The sequence below is a fragment of the Primulina huaijiensis genome, chromosome 17 (assembly GCF_012295235.1).
Source record: "Primulina huaijiensis isolate GDHJ02 chromosome 17, ASM1229523v2, whole genome shotgun sequence".
In the NCBI taxonomy this organism is placed as follows: domain Eukaryota; kingdom Viridiplantae; phylum Streptophyta; class Magnoliopsida; order Lamiales; family Gesneriaceae; genus Primulina; species Primulina huaijiensis.
In genome coordinates this window covers 397,141-416,202 of record NC_133322.1, presented here as the reverse complement: position 1 = coordinate 416,202, position 19,062 = coordinate 397,141, and the positions used below count along the sequence as shown (strand labels likewise).

Here is a 19,062-nt window from a genome sequence, read left to right as displayed (position 1 = left end):
TAAGCTGCGCACGCCGGCGTACACGTTTGGTTCAAGTGTGATTAGCGTGAGGAAGAAAGCGTAATTATCGTGAACCTCATAGATAATACAAGTGTATGAGATTGGACATCAATTGGCTAGAAAGGAATCGCGTTACCATTGGGAGTTTTTTTTTTTCAAGTTAAACTACATATTACAAATGATCCAACGACTCTACAGCATCGCCTAGTGCAGATCCAAATGCCTCTCTTTATGGTTTCCAGAGAAATATAAAATGTTTTGGAATGGCACCAAGTTTCCTTGACACAAATATTATAATACTGATCACTATGTATTACAAATATCAAGTAATACTTAGCGCACCCCTCCTAAACAAGTACGTGCCAGGAACCTCCTTTTGCTTGAACCTTAAACCAATCCTTTGAAATGAGTCTCAAAGCACCAACTTCTAACCTTGTCCCGAAAAAACTGCTAAAACTAAAAACTTGCTTAGTCTTGCACTTGAAATAGCACAATAGTCCATGATAATGTACGCATCCCAGAAAACAGAAACATAGCTAGTGATAAAACAATGTTTAAGGGGTACATCTGTAAAGTCTGCCCTGCTTGTTTTAAAACCTGTTTGAATGACCAACGCCGGTTTATAGACCGATCAGTTTTGCTCGAGACTTGCTCTTACCCAACAATGTAGTCTGGTTCAAATGTTCTTCCTCCTCTTCAATCTTCCTCCTTCGAGCAGCCTCTTCTTTTTGTCTTTGAATCAATTCCAACTCCCTCAGTCTTTCTTCCTCTTTGCGCTGCAGTTCCAGGGCATCCCTCGTTTGAGCCTCTTCTACTCTTCTGCGATTCTCTTCCAGCATCTTATCAAGCTCTTCCCTCTCCTTCCGAGCTTGTTCCTGTTGGCATAAAAACACCACGTCAATGAAAAATCGGGAATCAGACTAATTTTTGTGGAGCACACTTCGTGTAGAATAAATCATGATTGAAATATGATACTAGCATGAATGTACTGCAGTGAACAATCACGACGAACATACACTTTGATGCATTGACGTAGAAGATTAATATGACACCAAAATGGGAATTGAAAATTAAAATGACACCGAAATGGGAATTGTAAATTAAAATCTTCAAATTTTAACAAAGTAGAGGTCACGGTAAAATTGCAAGACACTGGAGCCATTGCAAAAATTAGTGATTAGTTTACCAGAATGTCAATCAAGTGGTATGAATTATATTAGAATTTAAGCATTATTCAGTTGGCAACAATATAGTAGAATCTAAATATATAATGGGTGGAACTGCATCCGCTACAAAGCCATAAATTTGTACAGGCTAATGCCGGTTAGCCCAAACATTACAACACAGATCCAGTACCATAAAATAGCTTCCAAAGAACAAACCTTATGCAATATTGTACATACCACGTTAAATGAATCATAATATATGTTGTTAGTTAAAAATGATTTTTTTTTAAAAAAAAAGGAAAAAAAATTATGCATAAGCTGGGCTCAAGGAGCTTACTTCTTTCTGCCTTGACTCAGCAAGAGCTGCTTCCTTTTCTCTTTCAAGTTGAGCTTTAGCATCATCAAAGAGCTTCTTTCGACCTTCTTCAATCCGTCTTTCAATTTCTAACCTGACCTCTTCAGAACCCAATTTCTCCTCGACCCTTTTACGAATTTCTTCCTCCACTCTCATCGCAGTTTCTTCTTCTAATTGTTTAAGCTCTGCCTCATGCTGCATTCTGCATGCACGGATAAACTTAACTCACAAATGCCACGTTATAACATGAAAAACTTTGGCCAACAACCAAATTTTTTACACTCAAAATATAAAATAGAATGACACAGTGTGACTTGTAATAAACTACAATCATCTAAAAGGCTGCATCTTACACAGAAGCTCCTAAAATTTATCTTTACAGAAATAAATTTATCAGAACAAAGACAAACGAACACCTCACCGCTCTACTCCAACTTATAAATAATGGAAAGCCATTGAACGTTGACCTTGAACATATGTTGCCTGTGCAAGCAGATAACAAAAAAAAATCCCTCACTAAAAGACCCAAAGAGAAACTGTTTTTAACCGTATCCTTTCTTCTTCCTCCTTTTTCAGTTTGAAATTGACAGCCTTTTTCTCAGCTGATGTTAAACTTGCACTACGAGATCTTGTCGTAGGGGACAAAGATGAACTTCGACTTCTGCGTCTCCGGTGGCGCTTTGGTGTTGGTGACCGGCTCTTCCTATGCCTCGAAACAGGGGAGCGGCTTTTTCGCCTGCCACAAGCATAATTATTATTGTAAAAACAGGTATTTTGTCCCTACATCTACTTAGTCACGTTAAATATGATAAAATCAACAAAAGAAGGAGATGAATTCTTTCGCAATTGTCACAACACCGAACTTCATAAAGTAGCTAACTTCGTTCAGAAGTAATTTCATTCACAATTTTAATTGTAAAAAATCATTCTTTCTCAAAGCGAAGCATTTCCTCCTTCGTGAAAATAACACCAGCAATTAGCATAGTCATCATATTAGGAAATGATAACTTGACAACATTTCAACACCATAGAGCCACTGAAATGTAATTGCAGTGAGAAACAGAGTACTATTCAAGGCATTGAAGAATCGGGAAATTCGGGTAAAACAAAAGGTAAGTAGCAAACGCCGACCTACTGCGAGGAGATCGGGTACGATCACGGCGGGTGCTGCGCTGGTTGGAGTATCGGTGGCCGACGGGTGACCGAGAATATCGCCGCCGCGAGTACGACGGTGAGCGAGATATATCACGCGGCATTACTCCACTTTGTCGGCCTACGAACTATCCCAAAAACCAAACAAATATTGTCTTCGTGGAGAGTCGCATTTCATAACAGCCTTGGATACAAAGATTTTAGTTTTAGCCAAAGATGTAATTTTAATTCGTGACACGACTTCAACCTTTATTTAAAAATATTCTTTAGATATTCACATTAAATTTATGTTTTTGAATTGGTTCAATCTTGAACCCGATACCTAGTCATCTTAAACATTATGTATTAGCCACAAGCAAGATTAGTGAATCAAATATTGTCCGTGGTATATTGTGAAATTATCCATGAGACTGGTTGATCTGATCTATATTTATAATAAAAAATAATATATTTTTTTCTTAAATCCATCCTGCAGCTATTGTTTAAGATATTTATCTGAATCTATTATCAATTAGTTTTTATGAATTAAGGTACATCACTCAAGTAATTAAATCACACAACACTTACTTTAAAAAATCAAATAGATACGTATTGGTAAAGATTAGAAAAGTAAATTTTCTAAACCTTTGGATTAGTTATTTCCACACAAACTAAAATCTACTCATTAAATATGATATTTGATTTATTATAGAAAAGCTATCTTCGTTTTGATGTCTAAGACGTAGGATAATTAAATTTCAACGTCTTCCAATGCTTACAAAATTCAAGCCACAATATTTATAGGAAGCTCATGTCTTCCAACAATATATTCATAAAACAGAAGTGTAATCACAACTAAATATTTTACATATTATACACCAATACATAATGACCAACATACCATTCCATTTACAAGCAACATATGTGTATACAAGAGCGAGTTGAAATTCCTGGAGCCTTAGCCTTCAAGAATACAGTCTTATACGGGCAGTTATGGGCTGGCGGCACAAAGGGCAGGAAGATATGGAAGCACCACAGTCCTTGCATGTCTGAAATATTCCACATAATCCCGATTAAAATATCACACATATAGCACAAAGAAGTCTCTGAGCTGTATCGAATATGGTGTTTGTTTTACGAGTTTCTTTTGTACATACTCAGTCCTTCATATGAGACCTCAGACTCAAACCCCTTCATTACACGATCTAGGACTGTTCTGATAAATGGCAGTAGAGGTTGCTACACGGTATTCAGCCTAGGAAGTCTGATCCAACTAAATTATTTCACATAAATTGTAGGTTTTTCCGAAACACCTTACTTTCTGCAGTTATGAAAGTGGCATGTAAAATCATTGTCGACAAGTTTAAAAGACTTTTTCCGTCTCTATATGATGTAATCCATTTCTCACGAGTTCCAATTTGATCTTAAAGGCGTAGAACTCAAATATGAAGTGTTGATTTTAGTGATGACAACACACATGCAAGTTTAAAGTCCCCATGAAAAACTATGGAAGAATCAGGCTTCACGTTAGTGGTAGACATTTAATTCAAGTATAATCAGCAATCGATTCTCACCATATGGCCGCACCCAAAAGCCATGTTCCTTGAATTTGTCAAGCAGATTGGGCAGACCTGGCATAGAAATTAACAAACAATATTTTAAAAAAAACACAATTAGAAAAAACAGAACAACCTTCCTCCCTCACCCCAAAAAAGGCATAGAACAAATATCAGTGGTTATAGTTGAAGGGAAATAGCTTACTTGCTCATCTACTGATCTAGATTCAACAGCTTCTAAGCTCGACGAATGCGAAGATGACTTAATAGCATTATCATGATCTAATACTCTGCGTGGAGGAGGTAAGGGTCGTCTCCCAGGACCTGCAATTTTTTTGCTTCACAAAGAAATTTTTTAAAAACAATCACAATTTTTTAATCATGAATAATAATTCTGAAAAGGGAACATGTGGCACAACTCAAACCACCATGAGTCAATGACCAAGGTTCTTGAAGGTGGCAATGAGTATGCCAAATGATTTGTTTTCTCATTTGCTTAGATTACTACTTAATATGCACAAGGTTACCAAGAAAGAAATGAGAAACTACAAAATGGTAGGTTTAATCCAAGAAACAGAAGGTATGAAAGTCTTAACTCCTAAACGATTTCAAGGGGGTGCCTTATGTTTATTTCACACAATTTTGTTAGAAATAGAATTTCTCAATAGCGTCTTACTCCTTGGTGTGAAGGGTCATTGATGTTCGATATTGTAATGGAATTTCCATGAGAGCAGCAAGTGCGAAAGCTGTTTCCTTTTTCTCTATATTTGAGTGCCCAGACATAATTTTTGTGAAGTTCACAAACTGCATCACAATTTGAGTGAAACCGATATTAGATACAAACAGAAGTTTTCACAATTATTTCAAGTTTCTCTTTAGATTTGGTACCAAAATATCAATCAAACTATCACATAATTGATAAATAGTGTGAACAACATAATATGTAAGACCACCTCACAGATAGCACATCATTGGTAATTGAAAATCACCATTTTCTAGCATTTCTTGGTACCTGGAAATTGTCAAATGCTCGTTGAGGAATGTAATCATCAAATTCTTTCATCGCATACCAAGGACCATCCCCCACACCAACAAGAATGATCGAAAGAGGATATTCACTGTAATTGAAAGGCCATGGCGTACATGAGTGAGGAACATTGTATGAATTAAATTTGTTCAAGTGCAACCAGCCTACAATTATCATTCATAAAGTCATTTACCTTGCAGTGACTATAGAGTTGATAGTTGCCTGTTCCTGAGGACTAAACCTTCCAGGTGGTGTATCACTACTCCGAGTAACCTAAGTTCATACCAAACCTCAAAGTTACTCCTTGAATACAGAAATTTTACCAGAGAATTTGAACAAAGATAATTAAACTTCATGCAGTTATGCGAACATTACACTTGCACCCCTCCAGAATGGTAACCAGAGTAAGTGCTAAGTTTGCCTACCACAAAGGATGCCATTTCAACTATCCAAAACTTCCATGGCAGGGGGCAGAGTTATTGTCCCAAAGATATATGAAATGGTTTTTCTAAGTGCATCATAAAGTTCAGAATCAACAGCATAAAAGAAAAAAAGTGAACCTGTCCGTCAGCAATGATAACAAGGACGTGATACTGAAAATTGCTCTTCTCCACGATATCAATTGCAGCATCAATTACTGGAGCAAATGAGGTTGGACCTACATCAGGTAACCAAAGAAGACGAGATACATAGATCAAAATCAATTCATTTTACCCTCTTGTACCAAGAAAAGGTTGGAAAATTCAACAAGGTTGATTTATCTCTCTAAACTTGTACTAGCCCTTTGAGCTATAGATTCAACCAACTCTAAAATTGATTAAGAAAAAAATGTGAAATCACAAGTACAAACTCGTAATAATAGCCAAATACAAATCAACAAACGTCAATTCCACACTATGTTCCATGCCATTGATCATCCAGAAAGCAACATTATCTGATTTCAGACAAGAAAAATACACACCACTGGTGGGATTAAACACAACTATCAAGGAAAAATTATGATCATTACCAGATAAGTTTAAAAAAGGAAGAATTTCTTTATATCGTGCAAGTGCTTCTTCAAATCCATTACATGGTCGATGATCTGGATAAAAGCTGAAGACATATTGATCATGGGTTGTTGCTGCATTTTTTTTAAAAAAAAAGTAAGCGTCTGACAGATCTCATAAATTTTATTACAGTTAAGAAATTAACACTGACCATCACCAAATCCAAAACAAGGTATCAAATTGTCATCATCGAAGGGATATAAAGTCCGCCCAATGATTGAAATGGCTTGTTCATACGGATTGAGTGTGCTACCAATTGCATGGAGGCTTCTCCTGTTGAAAGAATGCTTTCCTACGATCTTCTCAAGTTAGATGGTTCTCACAAGTAATCAGATCGCACCACGCACAAAAACAAACAAGAAAAAAAAGAAGTTGTTTGGAACTGAATCAACCTGTCCACTCATTGCTCTTCGTAAAGTCGATACCAAGAATTAAATTCGATGATTCCAAGCCAGCTTCTCTTAATGCATTGATAACCTGGAAACATATTAGCACATCTTAGTTACACCCAAACTGTGGTCATGTTTTCTTGATCCATGAACAGGCAAAAAATGGGGAATAACAGTCATGAAAAAGTAGTTGTAAACTTCAAAGCAATAAAAACATAGTGCGCGTTTGTTTTGATTTCCGTATTTCATATAATACAAAATCTTACACAATATGATTGCTATAATGCTGTTTTTTCATAAGAACAAAACTAAACATACATTTATTTTTCCAATACATTTCAAAAAAACTCATTTTCTCAAAACATATACAAGATTCTTACCGTTGTTATTTACTATAGCTAAGATAAAATTTAATATAATGACAACTGAAGCAAATGTGTACCTCTTCCAATGAGTCGTAAGTATCAGCTATATATGCAGTGTGCCGTTTCTTGCTATGATTATCATTTACTGAAGCTCCTGTATAAGCTTGAGGATGATGCTGATTAGTAGTCTGTGTTGAGCTTCTAGGATGTTCTGGAGATGGAGGTCGATTATGGGTACTAACTATATATCCTACGTTTGAATTTCGTTGATCCGGATGATTTTCATAGGGCTCATCAGGTGATGATTCACTGTTGCCCATTTTAGATGCAGTTGTTTCCAACTTGATAGCAGAATAGGTCTGCATAGACAATTTTAAAGAACTGTCTGAAATATGCGATTTACACTTAGAGATGTCTCAACACAAAATGAGAAATATTTGCACAATAGTAGTTTATAGTTACCCAAACCTATTTCTCCTAGCCTTGCCAGCATAATTATTCCATCGATTCACCTATTCATCAATTCCCCAAAATACTATACTATTTTATAAAATTTAATAAAGAAATATACTATATTTTAAAATATAAAAAGTCTCACCCATCCACACAAATATCAATTCAAACATAATACGATTTAATAAAATTCGCTAAACAAATTTTACATGATTTACATTTTTTTTATTCTCCCGAAGCCATTTCTCAACATTTTCCCAAATCAATAAAAAAAAAAAACAAGACATTGCAATGATCTTTAGAGAAACAAAATATTGCACCTTGACAAGAAGCGCATAAAAAAAATCATCTATTTCTACAAAAAAAAGTTTATCCCAACTTACAAAACATTAACGATAATATTTCCATAGTTAATTGATATGTTATCTTGACTTGAAAGTGAGAAGTTTGGGTACACTAACTTTCATACCCTCAAAGTTGGAGCTGAGTAAGCAAAAAGGTAATTCAGAAGTAATTTGTTATTCTAGAAAGCAGATAATTCTCTAGGGGCATACAAAAATAAGGATGGTAAGTTCAATACAAAAAAATAGAGGGAGTAACTCAAATAATTGGATTGAACAAACCGTTTTTGAGGACTTCAAAAGGCCCATATATAATTCTTTTGACTCAAAGAAGAGTAACAGTTTCCAAGCAAGGTGATTCTATAATATTTCCAGAAAGAAAGAATCCAAGGACATTGTTTAACATATATACTAAAAACTGGTCAAGCGAAACTCCATTAGTGAATCAATTAATCTGATGAATGCCAAAGTAAACAGGTAGTTTTTCACATTCAATTTCCAAGAAAACAAACAAATCTAGAGGGCCGGGGAACTCTACTTAAATGAGAAAGCAAAGAGAATAAGGTTGAGGAAAATATGCCATGTTGGTTTCACGTGAAACAAGTTAAAATCAAGTCTCAACTCTAAGCCACCATAAACCTCCTAACTTATATATTTGCCACATTGTTGCCCAATTTTGGGAAAACATCATGTTCCACAGACATCAAAAGTTATATTTTTTGTCCGCCTCCCACGTACTAGCTGATGCGAGCTCTTTCTCTTTCTTGTTTTTATCAACTTTTCCATTGGTTTCAAACTTACATGTGTATGAGCATACAAGGCCATCCCCAGTAGCAAGCCATCTTTTATAATTGCCGAATCCTTGGACACGAGAAATGAATATAGCTTGAAATGCAGATATTTTGACATCTGAATGGGCACAGAATTTCCTCAACCAACGGTTCAAACTTGCTTAAATTATAACGACACTTGCGATATGAGATGGATCTTACATTCAATCCACGCTCATAATGCTACAGCCTCGTTAAAGCAAGACAGATGACACAATTTCCCCCACAGTCCATATAATTAGACTCTATGTATCAACATAATGTTGGGGTGCGCTCCATAAAAGTCGATATTTCGCCAAATTTCAGTCTAATACCAGTTATCACACTCCCAAACAGACAATAAGCCCTCAAATCCAACGGAATGCGTCATAAAATCTAAAGAATAAACAGAACAAGATACCTGATGGAACCAATTCTGCAAAGAATCTTACAATATCACAAACTTCTAAACGTTAGACCACCTATCATTGAAGATCTGGTAAGTCCCATGAATTGTCCAACTTTGACTGCAATTACTCCATAAATTCTAAGCAATTTACTTATTTTAACACAAACCCATCCACGAAAATTTCCCAACAAATTCAAGAAAAACACCCACAACTAAAATCAAAGTAAAAACATCCACAACTACAGCATATTCGGGATATATATAAAAACTAAACATTTAATACTAAAGTTGCAGCACCTAGAGCTTAATGGGTTCGGCAGAAAGATGGATAACTCGGCAGAACTCGAGTGGAATTTCAGGATATACTTTCCCCTTTTCCTGGAAGGGAAAGAACGTGCCCAATTCTATTTTTCCATCAAAGAATCCATTTTTCAGATAGTTTTAAAGATTTTCAACTACTGTAAATCCGTGTCAACGTACATTTAGTTTAAGGTAACAGATTGAAAGTAGAAAATAAAAAATTTAAGGTAACAGATTGAAAGTAGAAAATAAAAAATAAATGATATTTTAATAAATGAAGTTTTATTTATTAGATGGGTGTTTATATTTCGAATTTTCAAAGAAAAATGATGTTTTATTTATTAGATTATTATTTATTTATATTTTTACTGTTTTTTAATAAGATTTTTAAATTTTCATAATCATAAAAAAAATCATATTATTTTATTTAATTTTATAGATATCATAACTAAATAAAATTGTATCAACAAAATATATATGATATATAATATTCATGTTTTATATTATATTATATTGATAATATATATGTTCATTCACATGTATATATTAAATGAAACTCCTTATATCACAAGGCTAAAACTTAAACGAGAAATTACTTTTAATTTTTTGTTTGAATAAATATTTTTAGTATTTTATAAATAAAAAAACTTAAAATATTTGTTTGAATAAGATTTTTGTAAAATGTTTATGAAATTTATTTTAAAAAAATATTAAATAAAAGACACATTTTTATATTACCACTACTTATTAAATATTTATAATACAAGTTCATTCAAATAATATTTTTTTATTTATCCAGATAGCATATCGCGGATTAAATTAAAGCATGTGCTTTTTTTGTTTTTATTCTTATAGTGAAGTCACCAATTAAAGCAATTATACTTACAATATCACTTTTTCAAAAAAAAAAAAAATAAAATTATCTAGATTAAATTTGTTATTCGTCATTATTTGAAATTTTCATGAATTTCTGACGTTTATTACTGTTGCATAATATATCGAACGATAAAGTATGTAAACTTTCGTAAAAACCAGTGAACTAAATGGTCCAGAAAACACAGTAGAACAAAGCTTAAAGTAAACCAAACCGAGGCCTGTACGACGTACAGTGTCTTTAAAACAGATTCGTTCTTTCCAGTATGTGCTTTGAGGATCGTCTTGGATGTCTGTTTCCCAGGATACAACGGAAGAACCAGCAGTGACTTAGTACGAGACACTACTACGACGAACTGAAAACGTATATTTATTTTATCACTAGAATTTAACGGAAGCCAAATGGAAAGTTAACAATATGAAATGCAAGAGAATGCTTGAAAGAGATAATATTTTCATGTGTATGAAATGAGGAAATGAACACACTATTTATAAGTCGAAAATGCACACCAAGAGTCATACAAGACTAATTAACTCAATTAATCTTCTCATTAACTCAAGAATATGAAGAGTCAAAAGTTTTCAATTAACTTAAGAATGTAGAGAGCTAAAATACACTCTCACATTCATGAGACATAATTTTTATTAAACTCTAAATTTGATTCAAATTTCCAACAATTACATCCCGCTATATTAATTCTATGTATGTATGTATAATATAATAACGTCGAATAAATCGTTATAACTTAAATGCGTTGTCGATTAAATCAGATAAACACAGAATTTTACACGAAAATTAGAAATTTCATTGTATTCAAATAACGACGTATATGAAAATTTAAAAATGTTAGTTCTTTACGTAGAACCATGTACATCGTTAACATGTTGATAATTAAGAGAATGAAAATTGATTTAGAATAGGCTGCCTCGGCTTTGTCCGCTCGATCTGCATTTCCTATGAAAGCACAGCCACCACTGGCAGCTTCCATCAACCAATCTGCAGTATAGTGAGTATATATATATTATATGTGGCTGATTTTTTGGGCTCGGGTTCGAGTTCCGATTGCTCCAAGATATATATCTAATGTCGATATGTAAAAGTACGTATCGATTAAACAAAAATTATATATTGATGATATCACTCCAAGAAGTTGAGCATAAATTTCAATGGAAAAATAGCAATAAAACATAACACTTCTTTAGCATAGAAAAAGATTTTATTTGAATTATTGAAAATTTCTTCTTTCTTGGTCTCCAGGATAGCCAAGAGATTGGGCTGGGTTTCAAACCCAAGCTTAACTCAGTTCACAGTTGTACTATACTAGAATCACACCATTTTTAGCGGGTCAAGTGGGCTGAGCTCTTGCCAACCCGACCCGCTTGGCTCATTCAGCTGCGTTGTGATTTGAGCTCAAGTCAAGTACTAAATGGAGTTGACTTTCATTTTCTCCGTAAGGCCACCAAATCTTCAAGGAAAATATTTTCTGTCCTTAAACATTATCAGTTGATGTCGAAGGAATTTTTTCACGGGTTTTTTGCATTCATGTCTCATATATTTAATGAATTTGACACTTCTTCACTTGAAAATTCCAATTTTTAACCAAGCATGAGATGAAAGTAAGCAAAGACACAAACCTGTTTTTCCGGAAACTGATCTCACTGTTAATATTTCCGCCGATATTTCTTCTGTTCTTGTAATCTCGTAGAAATAGAAACGTAATCTTCCACCATTTTGAACTGGTTTGTGATTTCTCAGATCCCTCGGACGCCGGCTGAGCACCATTATTAATGGGCCATTTTCTTGATTCTGATCTCTTCTTGGAACTGATCAAAGACGCTGGCAGGAACATTTTCAGCAAGAAAACCCCACTCTCCATGCTCTCAGTTCTGCAAATTTTACTGCTTGTGTTCTTGTTGTTATTATTCCGACGTTGGATAATTCTTTTCCCGATTTTATGATTCGCTTCCTTGATCTCATCTACCAACACCACTTCCTTCACTTCTGCATGATCTTCAACGATATCTTTCAACGAGAGCTCGAAGGACGATTCCGGCAAGTCCTTAATCATCTCCATGAGCTCTCTTTTGCCAGCCAAGATTGATCGCGAACGGGATGTCGGCGATAAACAGCTGCTGTGGTGGTGGTCGTGCGGCAGCAATGGATATTTAGCTTCATGTGGTGAATTCTTGGGAATTTTTGTCCACAATGGAGGTGAATTGGTGGTGCTGAATTGATCTTGATCATGGTGTTTTTGAACCTGAAATTCGACATAATCGCCACTCGAATAGCCGGAACTTTGTCGATGAATCGGCACCCTTTCTTCCCAGAACCTGAAATCACTTGTTATTGCCATTTTTTAAACACAGAAAAAGTTTTTGCATCTGTTGAAAGTCGAGGAAAATATGTGAATTTAAAGGTGGGAAGACTCGGTCAACAGTAATTTAAGTTGCATAATTCAGTCAAAGTGAGACAATTCTAATTCTTAAAAAGTGTGCTCCATGTCCCAATTTGCTTTGTGGATCTAAAATAGTAAGCACCAAAAATTGATTTGCAACATGGTATACTGGATTATCGTGGTCTGCATACTACTATTCGGATTCTCGTTATAAAAATAAATAAAATTTGAGTTTTCATATTCGGTGCAAGATTTTATGATGCAAATTAAGCAAGGTGAAATGCTTTAAAAGCTACATCATGCCTGGAGAAATTTTAAGTAAATTAATTATAACTATCTTCTTAGTCTTGGTGATAGCAATTGACAAATGGGTCATATATGATCAATTATTCAAATATCTTTAACTTTACCAACAGTCTTGCAAATTATATATGTACCGTATCATGTATGTGTGTGTATATATATGTGTGTTTGTACTCGCAAAAGTTTCTTGGCCTGATTACAAGATCTCTCCCAAATTTTTTTTGATGGTTTAATTGTTTATTTTTTTAGAAAAATAATCTTAATATGTCAATATCATTAGTGTTTTCTTTATTGTATTTAATTTAATAGTAAATAGTAGTTTTTTTTTTTATTAAAAGAACTCATCTCGTCATTGTCGTGACTCATGGCTCTTTGTTTCTTTCGTTAAAAATCAATTCTTCCACTGTCCAAATTACTAAGCATAATTAATGACAAGTGCGTTCATCCATGAAATTTGTATTTTTCCCGCTGAAATCTATTCTGAGGTGTGGGTTTATGTACTTGTTTGAATAAAGCATTCGTGATTTCTTGTGCTCAATAGCTCCAGATTTCTGCCGGCATGAAACTATATAATTACCTTACCCATAAGTACCAAAAAGAGAATAAAAGATTACAAGAAAATTACAACATGAAAGTTCAAGAATCAAGAGAAGAATTATTTCTTGAATTCAAAAGTAGCACATTATGCAGGAGAAAAGAGACAGAAAAAAATAGATATAACAATATCTTATCACCATTTCCAGAACACGTTGGAACCACACTTGTATTTGTCTTTCCCTTCACATTCCAACTCCAAGTCATCGCTAAGAAATGGCACTTTCTGCATCAAATAAATTACTACTCAACATCTACTATTTTGATTTGCAGATAGTGATCATTTTTCAAATCAGACAAACCTTTTGCTTGGCAAGATCTTGGCAGCCAGTGAAGTTCTCAGGGAACTTGCATGTTCCAAACTGAACTGTGTACGCTCGAGCAAAGTTCGCCCCGCTAGTTGCCAGTCTCTTATTGTCATTCAGTTCCTACGACCAAAATTTTCATGCATAACATTCACTAAATTCGCCCCATTTCCTTTTGCACCTGCCCCAAGCTTGTTAAAATATCCCATAAAATTCTATTATGAGCGTTGAAGCTGTGAGAACTAACCTTGTTGGCCTTGCTCTTCTCCAAATAATCATCGATTACGCCAGCATTGGCGGAGGAAGTGGAGATAGAGGCGGTGAAAATGGCGGCGCCTAGACCAAGAAGGGCAGCTCTTCGGCCTGAGTCACTAGTCTCAACCTGCTGTTGGGCTTTGATCACAGGCATTTTTCGAGCCGGGGTGGCCACGCAGGGAGACAAATTGATCTTGGAGTTGATCTCCGGCCTTGAAATGGCATAGCCACAGGCCAGGACGCTAGAAGTCATGGTGGCCATTTCTGCAGAAATAGGCTAACAGTATAATAGTGCTGAGGCTTTAAGAATGTAAATATTGTGTGAAGAGATTTTGGTATCTAGGCTGGTGATGAACATGAGTTGGATGAAGGGGTGTGGTAGGAATGTGGATAGGGTGAGATTTCCTCATTCCACATGGCAAAATTATGCTGTGTTTGAGCCAAAATTATGTGGTGGACTCGAGCCTTGCGTCCCGTTTCAATAATCAAAATATAAGCTACGGATTTACTACAACATCCAATTTCTTTTTTGAAAAAAAATGGGACACTGATTCGAATTACGTCAAGAATCCGTGGGTAACAAAGAGGCAAATTTATAACATAAAAATACAATATTTCATCTCATTTATAAAAACTATAAAATGATGCGGGTTGTTGTTCAAGATCGAATTAAAGAACTGTACTTAACAACTTGCAAGTACCCTGCCCGCGTTTGGCTAAGCCAGCTCCATCGGTTATCATAGTAACCAATTCAGAAAACAAAGTAATCAACCAAGTGAAAGATAACATGAAATCCTTTTCTTTCCATCAAACAAAATTGTGTACAGTTTTGGTACTGCATGATAACTCCAGGGAAAACGGATTTTCCTGAAGAATCTCTAGAAAAAGCGTTTCAAAGGACCTAAGAAGCCAGTCAAATAAAAAAAATCGACAGTTGGGCGGCTTCTACTATCCCTATCCCCTATCCGATGAAATTTTGTTCCAACAATTTATGCTGATATATCACATTGATATCAAGGCTCAAAACTAAAACCCGGAAGGTTAATCAGAGCACGTACTAAATACCAATCTTCATAAACCAGGCAATCCTTCCACTTCAGCCTTCATATATTACTCAACATCCATCAGAAATGCAGATGGCTTTGAGTTCCAACACGTGCACCCGGAGAAAGGATTACAAGTTCCAGTTACGAGCATAAAAACTATCACCTCAAACGAGACAATCTCTTCCGTTTTCTACTCTTTTTATGAGCTGCAGCATTGATTGTGTGACTCTTGGAGCTGAGATGTAAAGAAAGAGTTGAGGGTGGCCTGCTACACGCTGTTCTGGCTTTTCAGCGAGCCATTGCAATGGCATATTGTTTAATAAATTGCCAATATCAGCTGGCTTATTCAATTCAGCCAGCTTTTGAATTTGGCCGAGCATTTGGTATGTCCAGGCAGTAGAAATGTCCAAATCAACAAAATCATCCATTGGGTTTTCCCAAATATCTGTCAGGATATTCTTATAAGACTGCAACGACATGGAAGATTGATAGCTCTGCATATTTTCACAGATCATATTAACTTTGATGTCTCATTTGATACCTGTGCAGAATTGCAAGATATACTTCCTCAAATTATTCATCAATTGGGTAAGATAACTTTTGTTGTAGCCAAAGTTTTGTCAGGTTGTGTGCAAATTATTTTAGCTCATAGAAAGATCTATATTGTGAAAAACAGGTCCTGATAACTTGGAGAATTAGAAGAAATTGGCAGAGCAGTTCCAAAAGCAAGTGCCTGCCGCTGGCGAAGTTGCTACTTATGCTGGGGCTCAAGAGGATGATGACAACGATGTGCCAGACCTTGTTGCTGGCCAAACATTTGAAGCTGCTGCAGAGGAGAGCTACGCTTCGTAGGGGTTCTTTTTCTTTTCTTTTCTTTTCTTTTCTTTTTTCCTGATGTCATTGCATAAATTGTATTCTCTTTTTAACTCTGTTTTGTGATTTTGTCATTATGATCCAAAACAGAGGTATTGCTGCTTTAATGCTTCAATTAGTAACTTAAAAGCTTGGCCTCTTACTCCTGTTTATTTTCATTATATGGTTAAAAATGGTAAGTGAAAATTTAAGGACTTTTTGATAACAAAACCAGCTTAATTACTTGGGCTTGCCTAAGATAATGAATTTCATATAGCTCTCAAGCTCCCAGACAATTCCAGCCCAGCTTAGGGGATTTTCAACAGTTGAAAGGACCCCTCAAATTTATAAAAATTGCATTTTGATCCCAGGACCTCCTGGAGATATTGGTTAAGAAATTAAATGTCAAATCATTTTCCAAATTTAGAGACTAATTTTTTCATCGAAATATTAAAAAAAATTAATTGTTTTTGCTATTTCAAAAAATTAATATTTGTGAAAATTTACTAAAAAAAATATGAAAATGAGATGAGAAATAATAGTAATTTGTTAACGTGAAGGATGCATTTTTTAGAAAAAAAATACACCGATTAACATAAGAGTTATTTTTGTAAACCAAATTTGAAAGTAAAAATACAGGAAAGACAATGAAACAGAAGAAAATTGAATGTTTTGGGGGGTTGAATTTGGAATCTAGAACAAGTGCAGTGAAGATTTTGAATTTTACCTGTAAAATCAACCATTCGGAAGCAAACGCAAGCAAGGTACATGGATTTGGGTACGCGAGATATGTTAGCAACGCAGACAACGACTTTCCAAACCTTCACTGCGTTGAGAAATGGCCAAAATGGCTTAACCAATGTTTTAACAAAATGACTGCATGAATGCTTTCCTACAACAAAGAAATATTACACAATCAAACTAACCTATGTTGTTCAATATTAAATGGTACACGTCACCCTACAAGTTAAACATTATCAACGCGATAATTCACCTAGACTCAATACCTAAAGTCCCCAAACCATGGATGAATGATCGACGCCACCAGATTTGAAATGCTTTACTCAGGTTAGGACACTCCATGCCACATTTAGAGAAACAACCGAACCACTCCATAAAGAGCACATTTTGTTCCTTCAACGGGAGCGTAAGGAGCACTTGACCCATAGCCTCCTCCAATGCCTTCGTATCTATTCCTTTTCTGCACCTCTGTAACCAACCAAAGTCTGACAGCATCGGTCTAAACCATACCTGAATCAGAGCCAACCTTGTTTCTGACCGACAATGCAGTTTCCTGTTGCCCATTGCAATAAAAAGTGTAGCTGATACACGACTAAGTTCATATCTAACCATTGGAGATGCATTCTCATGCATTTTATGAAGTACCCTTTGGCTTGCCCATAAATCCACGAATTCCTCAGCCATTAGGTGATCGAGTAGGATATCAAGCAACCAATTTATGTTGTCAACTTGTTTTGAGGTGCGCTCTAACAAAGGTTTATCTTTATCCTTTTTCGCAGGCTTTTGGTCTGTATCATTTTTGGAGGCCTCTTCAAGTAGACTGACCAGTGAAACCAGACATGACTCACAAATGGCAAAAATGTCTTGCTTATTCAGCTCCAGGGAGTCCTTTTCATAGACAGAGCTTTTGGATAGTAGAGCTTTAACTAAAGCTTTCAATTCATTCCTAGCATTAGTATTGGTACAGGTGGTAATAGACAAAATAAGGTGTTTGGTCAGTGTCTGTTGGGAATTGACAGAAACATGGGTAAAGAGCCGGTCCAAGACTTCTGCGGTAGCAGCAGCATCAAGATTAAGACTATTTAACACATCCCTCAGCTTCTCCTCTTCTTCTTCGGTCCAAGGTACCGCCTCAAGGTACTTTAAACATGAAGAAACACCCCTGGCAAACATTATACCTGCTGATACCTAACATCAAAAGTAAAAGAGTTTCAAATTTTGTATGACTAAGAATAAGTAATTACCAGTGCATAAATCATTTTCTGTACTCGACCACATAAACTTCATATATGCACACATTGTCACACCCCAACCATCTTGCATTGCTACTTAAGAATCCTCAAACTACAAAAAGAAACATGCAATACAACACATGAATATAATCACACTCAAATGTAGCAATCATTTACAGCATCTATAATATCTCAATGATCATCCGCGCCCTCAATAGATCTGTCACCACATGGTATTCTCATATATCGGTATTATTTGCAGTCAGATTTCAATGCATAGAAATAAGACACCCGAAAGATGATCCAAAAGTATCTCTCGGAAATTCAAGAAACACGTACATGTTAAACACCCTCAAGACCAAGAAAAATCAAGACTTCTTGTTCGCCACAACCACAAAGAAAGACAAAGAAGATAACCTCTAATATATCGATCGCTCGAAGGACCCCAATCTTGAGGAGCTTCTTTTGAATATCCACCTCAAGCATGAGCTCGATCGTTTCACGAAACACATTCAGATTCTCCACGTCGGGTACTTCAATCTTACACAATCCGCCACTCAAATTCTTCCGATAGTCAGCGATTAAATCCGCGAAAATTGAGCTGTTTGTAGCCAAAATCTCCGAGTCAAGCTCCAGAATCAAAGATTCCCCATTTCTCCCCTCAAGACTCAACCTCACGTAGAAAATCCCCAGATTGCCCTCCTTTTGAGCAGGCGTGGGTGGTTTGGGGGGTGTTTTTTCTTTCGGGGTGGCATGGAAGATTGACGGGTCATCCGGGATGGGTGAAACCCGACCAGGTGAGAGGATGCGCCGGGCTAGAGGGAGCTTTTGAGGGGAGTTGGAGGTTAATTCCATCTTTTTAGAGGAGTGTGAGCGGAATTCGGTTGGATTTTCCGGGCTGAGGGGTGGAGTAGTGAAGGAGCAACACCAACGGTTGCGGCGGCGGCGACGGTGGTTCGGTTGCGATTTGAGGCGCGTGGTATCATTCATTCTGATAAACTGATGTGAACCGTTTGGGAGAAATATACATTTATGAAACAATAAAGTAGGAATGTATTAAATTAAATTCGTCCAAAAATAATTTAAAGATTAAATTTAAAAAAGGAAAGTTTGGA

At 35.8% G+C, this 19,062-nt stretch overlaps 5 protein-coding genes across 13 annotated transcripts; all 5 read right to left on the bottom strand.

Annotated features, from left to right (window-relative positions):
- Positions 1–451: 451 nt before the first annotated feature.
- LOC140962258 (uncharacterized) lies at positions 452–2,880 on the bottom strand. Its single transcript, XM_073421106.1, has 4 exons — positions 2,653–2,880; positions 2,069–2,257; positions 1,504–1,723; positions 452–875 (listed from the first exon to the last, which is right to left on the bottom strand). The coding sequence occupies exons 1-4, from the start codon at positions 2,775–2,777 to the stop codon at positions 621–623; spliced, it is 789 nt and encodes a 262-aa protein (XP_073277207.1). The 5' UTR covers positions 2,778–2,880; the 3' UTR covers positions 452–620.
- A 523-nt stretch (positions 2,881–3,403) lies between these two features.
- Positions 3,404–9,498, bottom strand: LOC140962886 (E3 ubiquitin-protein ligase RGLG3-like). Of its 7 annotated transcripts, none has more exons than XR_012172628.1 (12): positions 8,634–9,017; positions 7,116–7,397; positions 6,677–6,761; positions 6,436–6,576; positions 6,245–6,358; positions 5,796–5,893; positions 5,429–5,508; positions 5,221–5,326; positions 4,885–5,012; positions 4,414–4,532; positions 4,227–4,283; positions 3,404–3,701 (listed from the first exon to the last, which is right to left on the bottom strand). XR_012172628.1 is itself a non-coding variant. In XM_073421953.1 (12 exons), the coding sequence occupies exons 2-12, from the start codon at positions 7,356–7,358 to the stop codon at positions 3,618–3,620; spliced, it is 1,269 nt and encodes a 422-aa protein (XP_073278054.1). In that variant the 5' UTR covers positions 7,359–7,397; positions 9,348–9,498; the 3' UTR covers positions 3,404–3,617. The 7 variants fall into 7 exon arrangements, 6 of the variants coding, with proteins under 6 accessions (XP_073278054.1, XP_073278057.1, XP_073278052.1 ...); XM_073421953.1 differs by lacking the exon at positions 8,634–9,017 and adding an exon at positions 9,348–9,498 and having other exon boundaries at positions 4,414–4,546; XM_073421956.1 differs by lacking the exon at positions 8,634–9,017 and adding an exon at positions 9,063–9,087 and having other exon boundaries at positions 4,414–4,546.
- A 1,514-nt stretch (positions 9,499–11,012) lies between these two features.
- Positions 11,013–12,630, bottom strand: LOC140963478 (uncharacterized). 2 transcript variants are annotated; one of them, XM_073422819.1, is made up of 2 exons: positions 11,859–12,630; positions 11,013–11,220 (listed from the first exon to the last, which is right to left on the bottom strand). In XM_073422819.1, exons 1-2 carry the CDS (start codon positions 12,575–12,577, stop codon positions 11,136–11,138), a joined length of 804 nt encoding a protein of 267 aa, XP_073278920.1. In that variant the 5' UTR covers positions 12,578–12,630; the 3' UTR covers positions 11,013–11,135. The 2 variants fall into 2 exon arrangements, with proteins under 2 accessions (XP_073278920.1, XP_073278921.1); XM_073422820.1 differs by lacking the exon at positions 11,013–11,220 and adding an exon at positions 11,350–11,707.
- Positions 12,631–13,557: 927 nt separating this feature from the next.
- LOC140962959 (photosystem I reaction center subunit N, chloroplastic-like) lies at positions 13,558–14,447 on the bottom strand. The gene is made up of 3 exons (XM_073422096.1): positions 14,069–14,447; positions 13,819–13,944; positions 13,558–13,742 (listed from the first exon to the last, which is right to left on the bottom strand). The coding sequence occupies exons 1-3, from the start codon at positions 14,336–14,338 to the stop codon at positions 13,653–13,655; spliced, it is 486 nt and encodes a 161-aa protein (XP_073278197.1). The 5' UTR covers positions 14,339–14,447; the 3' UTR covers positions 13,558–13,652.
- A 2,114-nt stretch (positions 14,448–16,561) lies between these two features.
- LOC140962958 (BTB/POZ domain-containing protein At2g13690-like) lies at positions 16,562–18,959 on the bottom strand. 2 transcript variants are annotated; one of them, XM_073422094.1, is made up of 3 exons: positions 18,365–18,959; positions 16,982–17,903; positions 16,562–16,866 (listed from the first exon to the last, which is right to left on the bottom strand). In XM_073422094.1, exons 1-3 carry the CDS (start codon positions 18,935–18,937, stop codon positions 16,577–16,579), a joined length of 1,785 nt encoding a protein of 594 aa, XP_073278195.1. In that variant the 5' UTR covers positions 18,938–18,959; the 3' UTR covers positions 16,562–16,576. The 2 variants fall into 2 exon arrangements, with proteins under 2 accessions (XP_073278195.1, XP_073278196.1); XM_073422095.1 differs by having other exon boundaries at positions 16,688–17,903.
- Between the last annotated feature and the right edge of the window lie 103 nt (positions 18,960–19,062).

Excerpts from the sequence above, each read along its gene's own strand:
- LOC140962886 (XM_073421951.1), bottom strand. The coding sequence starts at position 8,741 with ATGTCAAAATATCTGCATTTCAAGCTATATTCATTTCTCGTGTCCAAG. Across the intron at positions 5,894-6,244 it reads TCCTTTTTTAAACTTATCTG|GTCCAACCTCATTTGCTCCA; the intron begins GTAATGATCATA and ends TACCTGATGTAG. Across the intron at positions 5,509-5,795 it reads TTATCATTGCTGACGGACAG|GTTACTCGGAGTAGTGATAC; the intron begins GTTCACTTTTTT and ends GTATGAACTTAG.
- LOC140962958 (XM_073422094.1), bottom strand. The coding sequence starts at position 18,937 with ATGAATGATACCACGCGCCTCAAATCGCAACCGAACCACCGTCGCCGC. Across the intron at positions 17,904-18,364 it reads GAGCGATCGATATATTAGAG|GTATCAGCAGGTATAATGTT; the intron begins GTTATCTTCTTT and ends TTTTGATGTTAG. Across the intron at positions 16,867-16,981 it reads CCATGGTTTGGGGACTTTAG|GAAAGCATTCATGCAGTCAT; the intron begins GTATTGAGTCTA and ends TCTTTGTTGTAG.
- LOC140962258 (XM_073421106.1), bottom strand. The coding sequence starts at position 2,777 with ATGCCGCGTGATATATCTCGCTCACCGTCGTACTCGCGGCGGCGATAT. Across the intron at positions 1,724-2,068 it reads GAGGAAGAAGAAAGGATACG|AATGCAGCATGAGGCAGAGC; the intron begins GTTAAAAACAGT and ends CCGTGCATGCAG. Across the intron at positions 876-1,503 it reads CTGAGTCAAGGCAGAAAGAA|GAACAAGCTCGGAAGGAGAG; the intron begins GTAAGCTCCTTG and ends TTATGCCAACAG.
- LOC140963478 (XM_073422819.1), bottom strand. The coding sequence starts at position 12,577 with ATGGCAATAACAAGTGATTTCAGGTTCTGGGAAGAAAGGGTGCCGATT. Across the intron at positions 11,221-11,858 it reads ATCAGTTTCCGGAAAAACAG|ATTGGTTGATGGAAGCTGCC; the intron begins GTTTGTGTCTTT and ends ACTATACTGCAG.
- LOC140962959 (XM_073422096.1), bottom strand. The coding sequence starts at position 14,338 with ATGGCCACCATGACTTCTAGCGTCCTGGCCTGTGGCTATGCCATTTCA. Across the intron at positions 13,945-14,068 it reads AGAAGAGCAAGGCCAACAAG|GAACTGAATGACAATAAGAG; the intron begins GTTAGTTCTCAC and ends TTTTGGTCGTAG. Across the intron at positions 13,743-13,818 it reads AAGATCTTGCCAAGCAAAAG|AAAGTGCCATTTCTTAGCGA; the intron begins GTTTGTCTGATT and ends TATTTGATGCAG.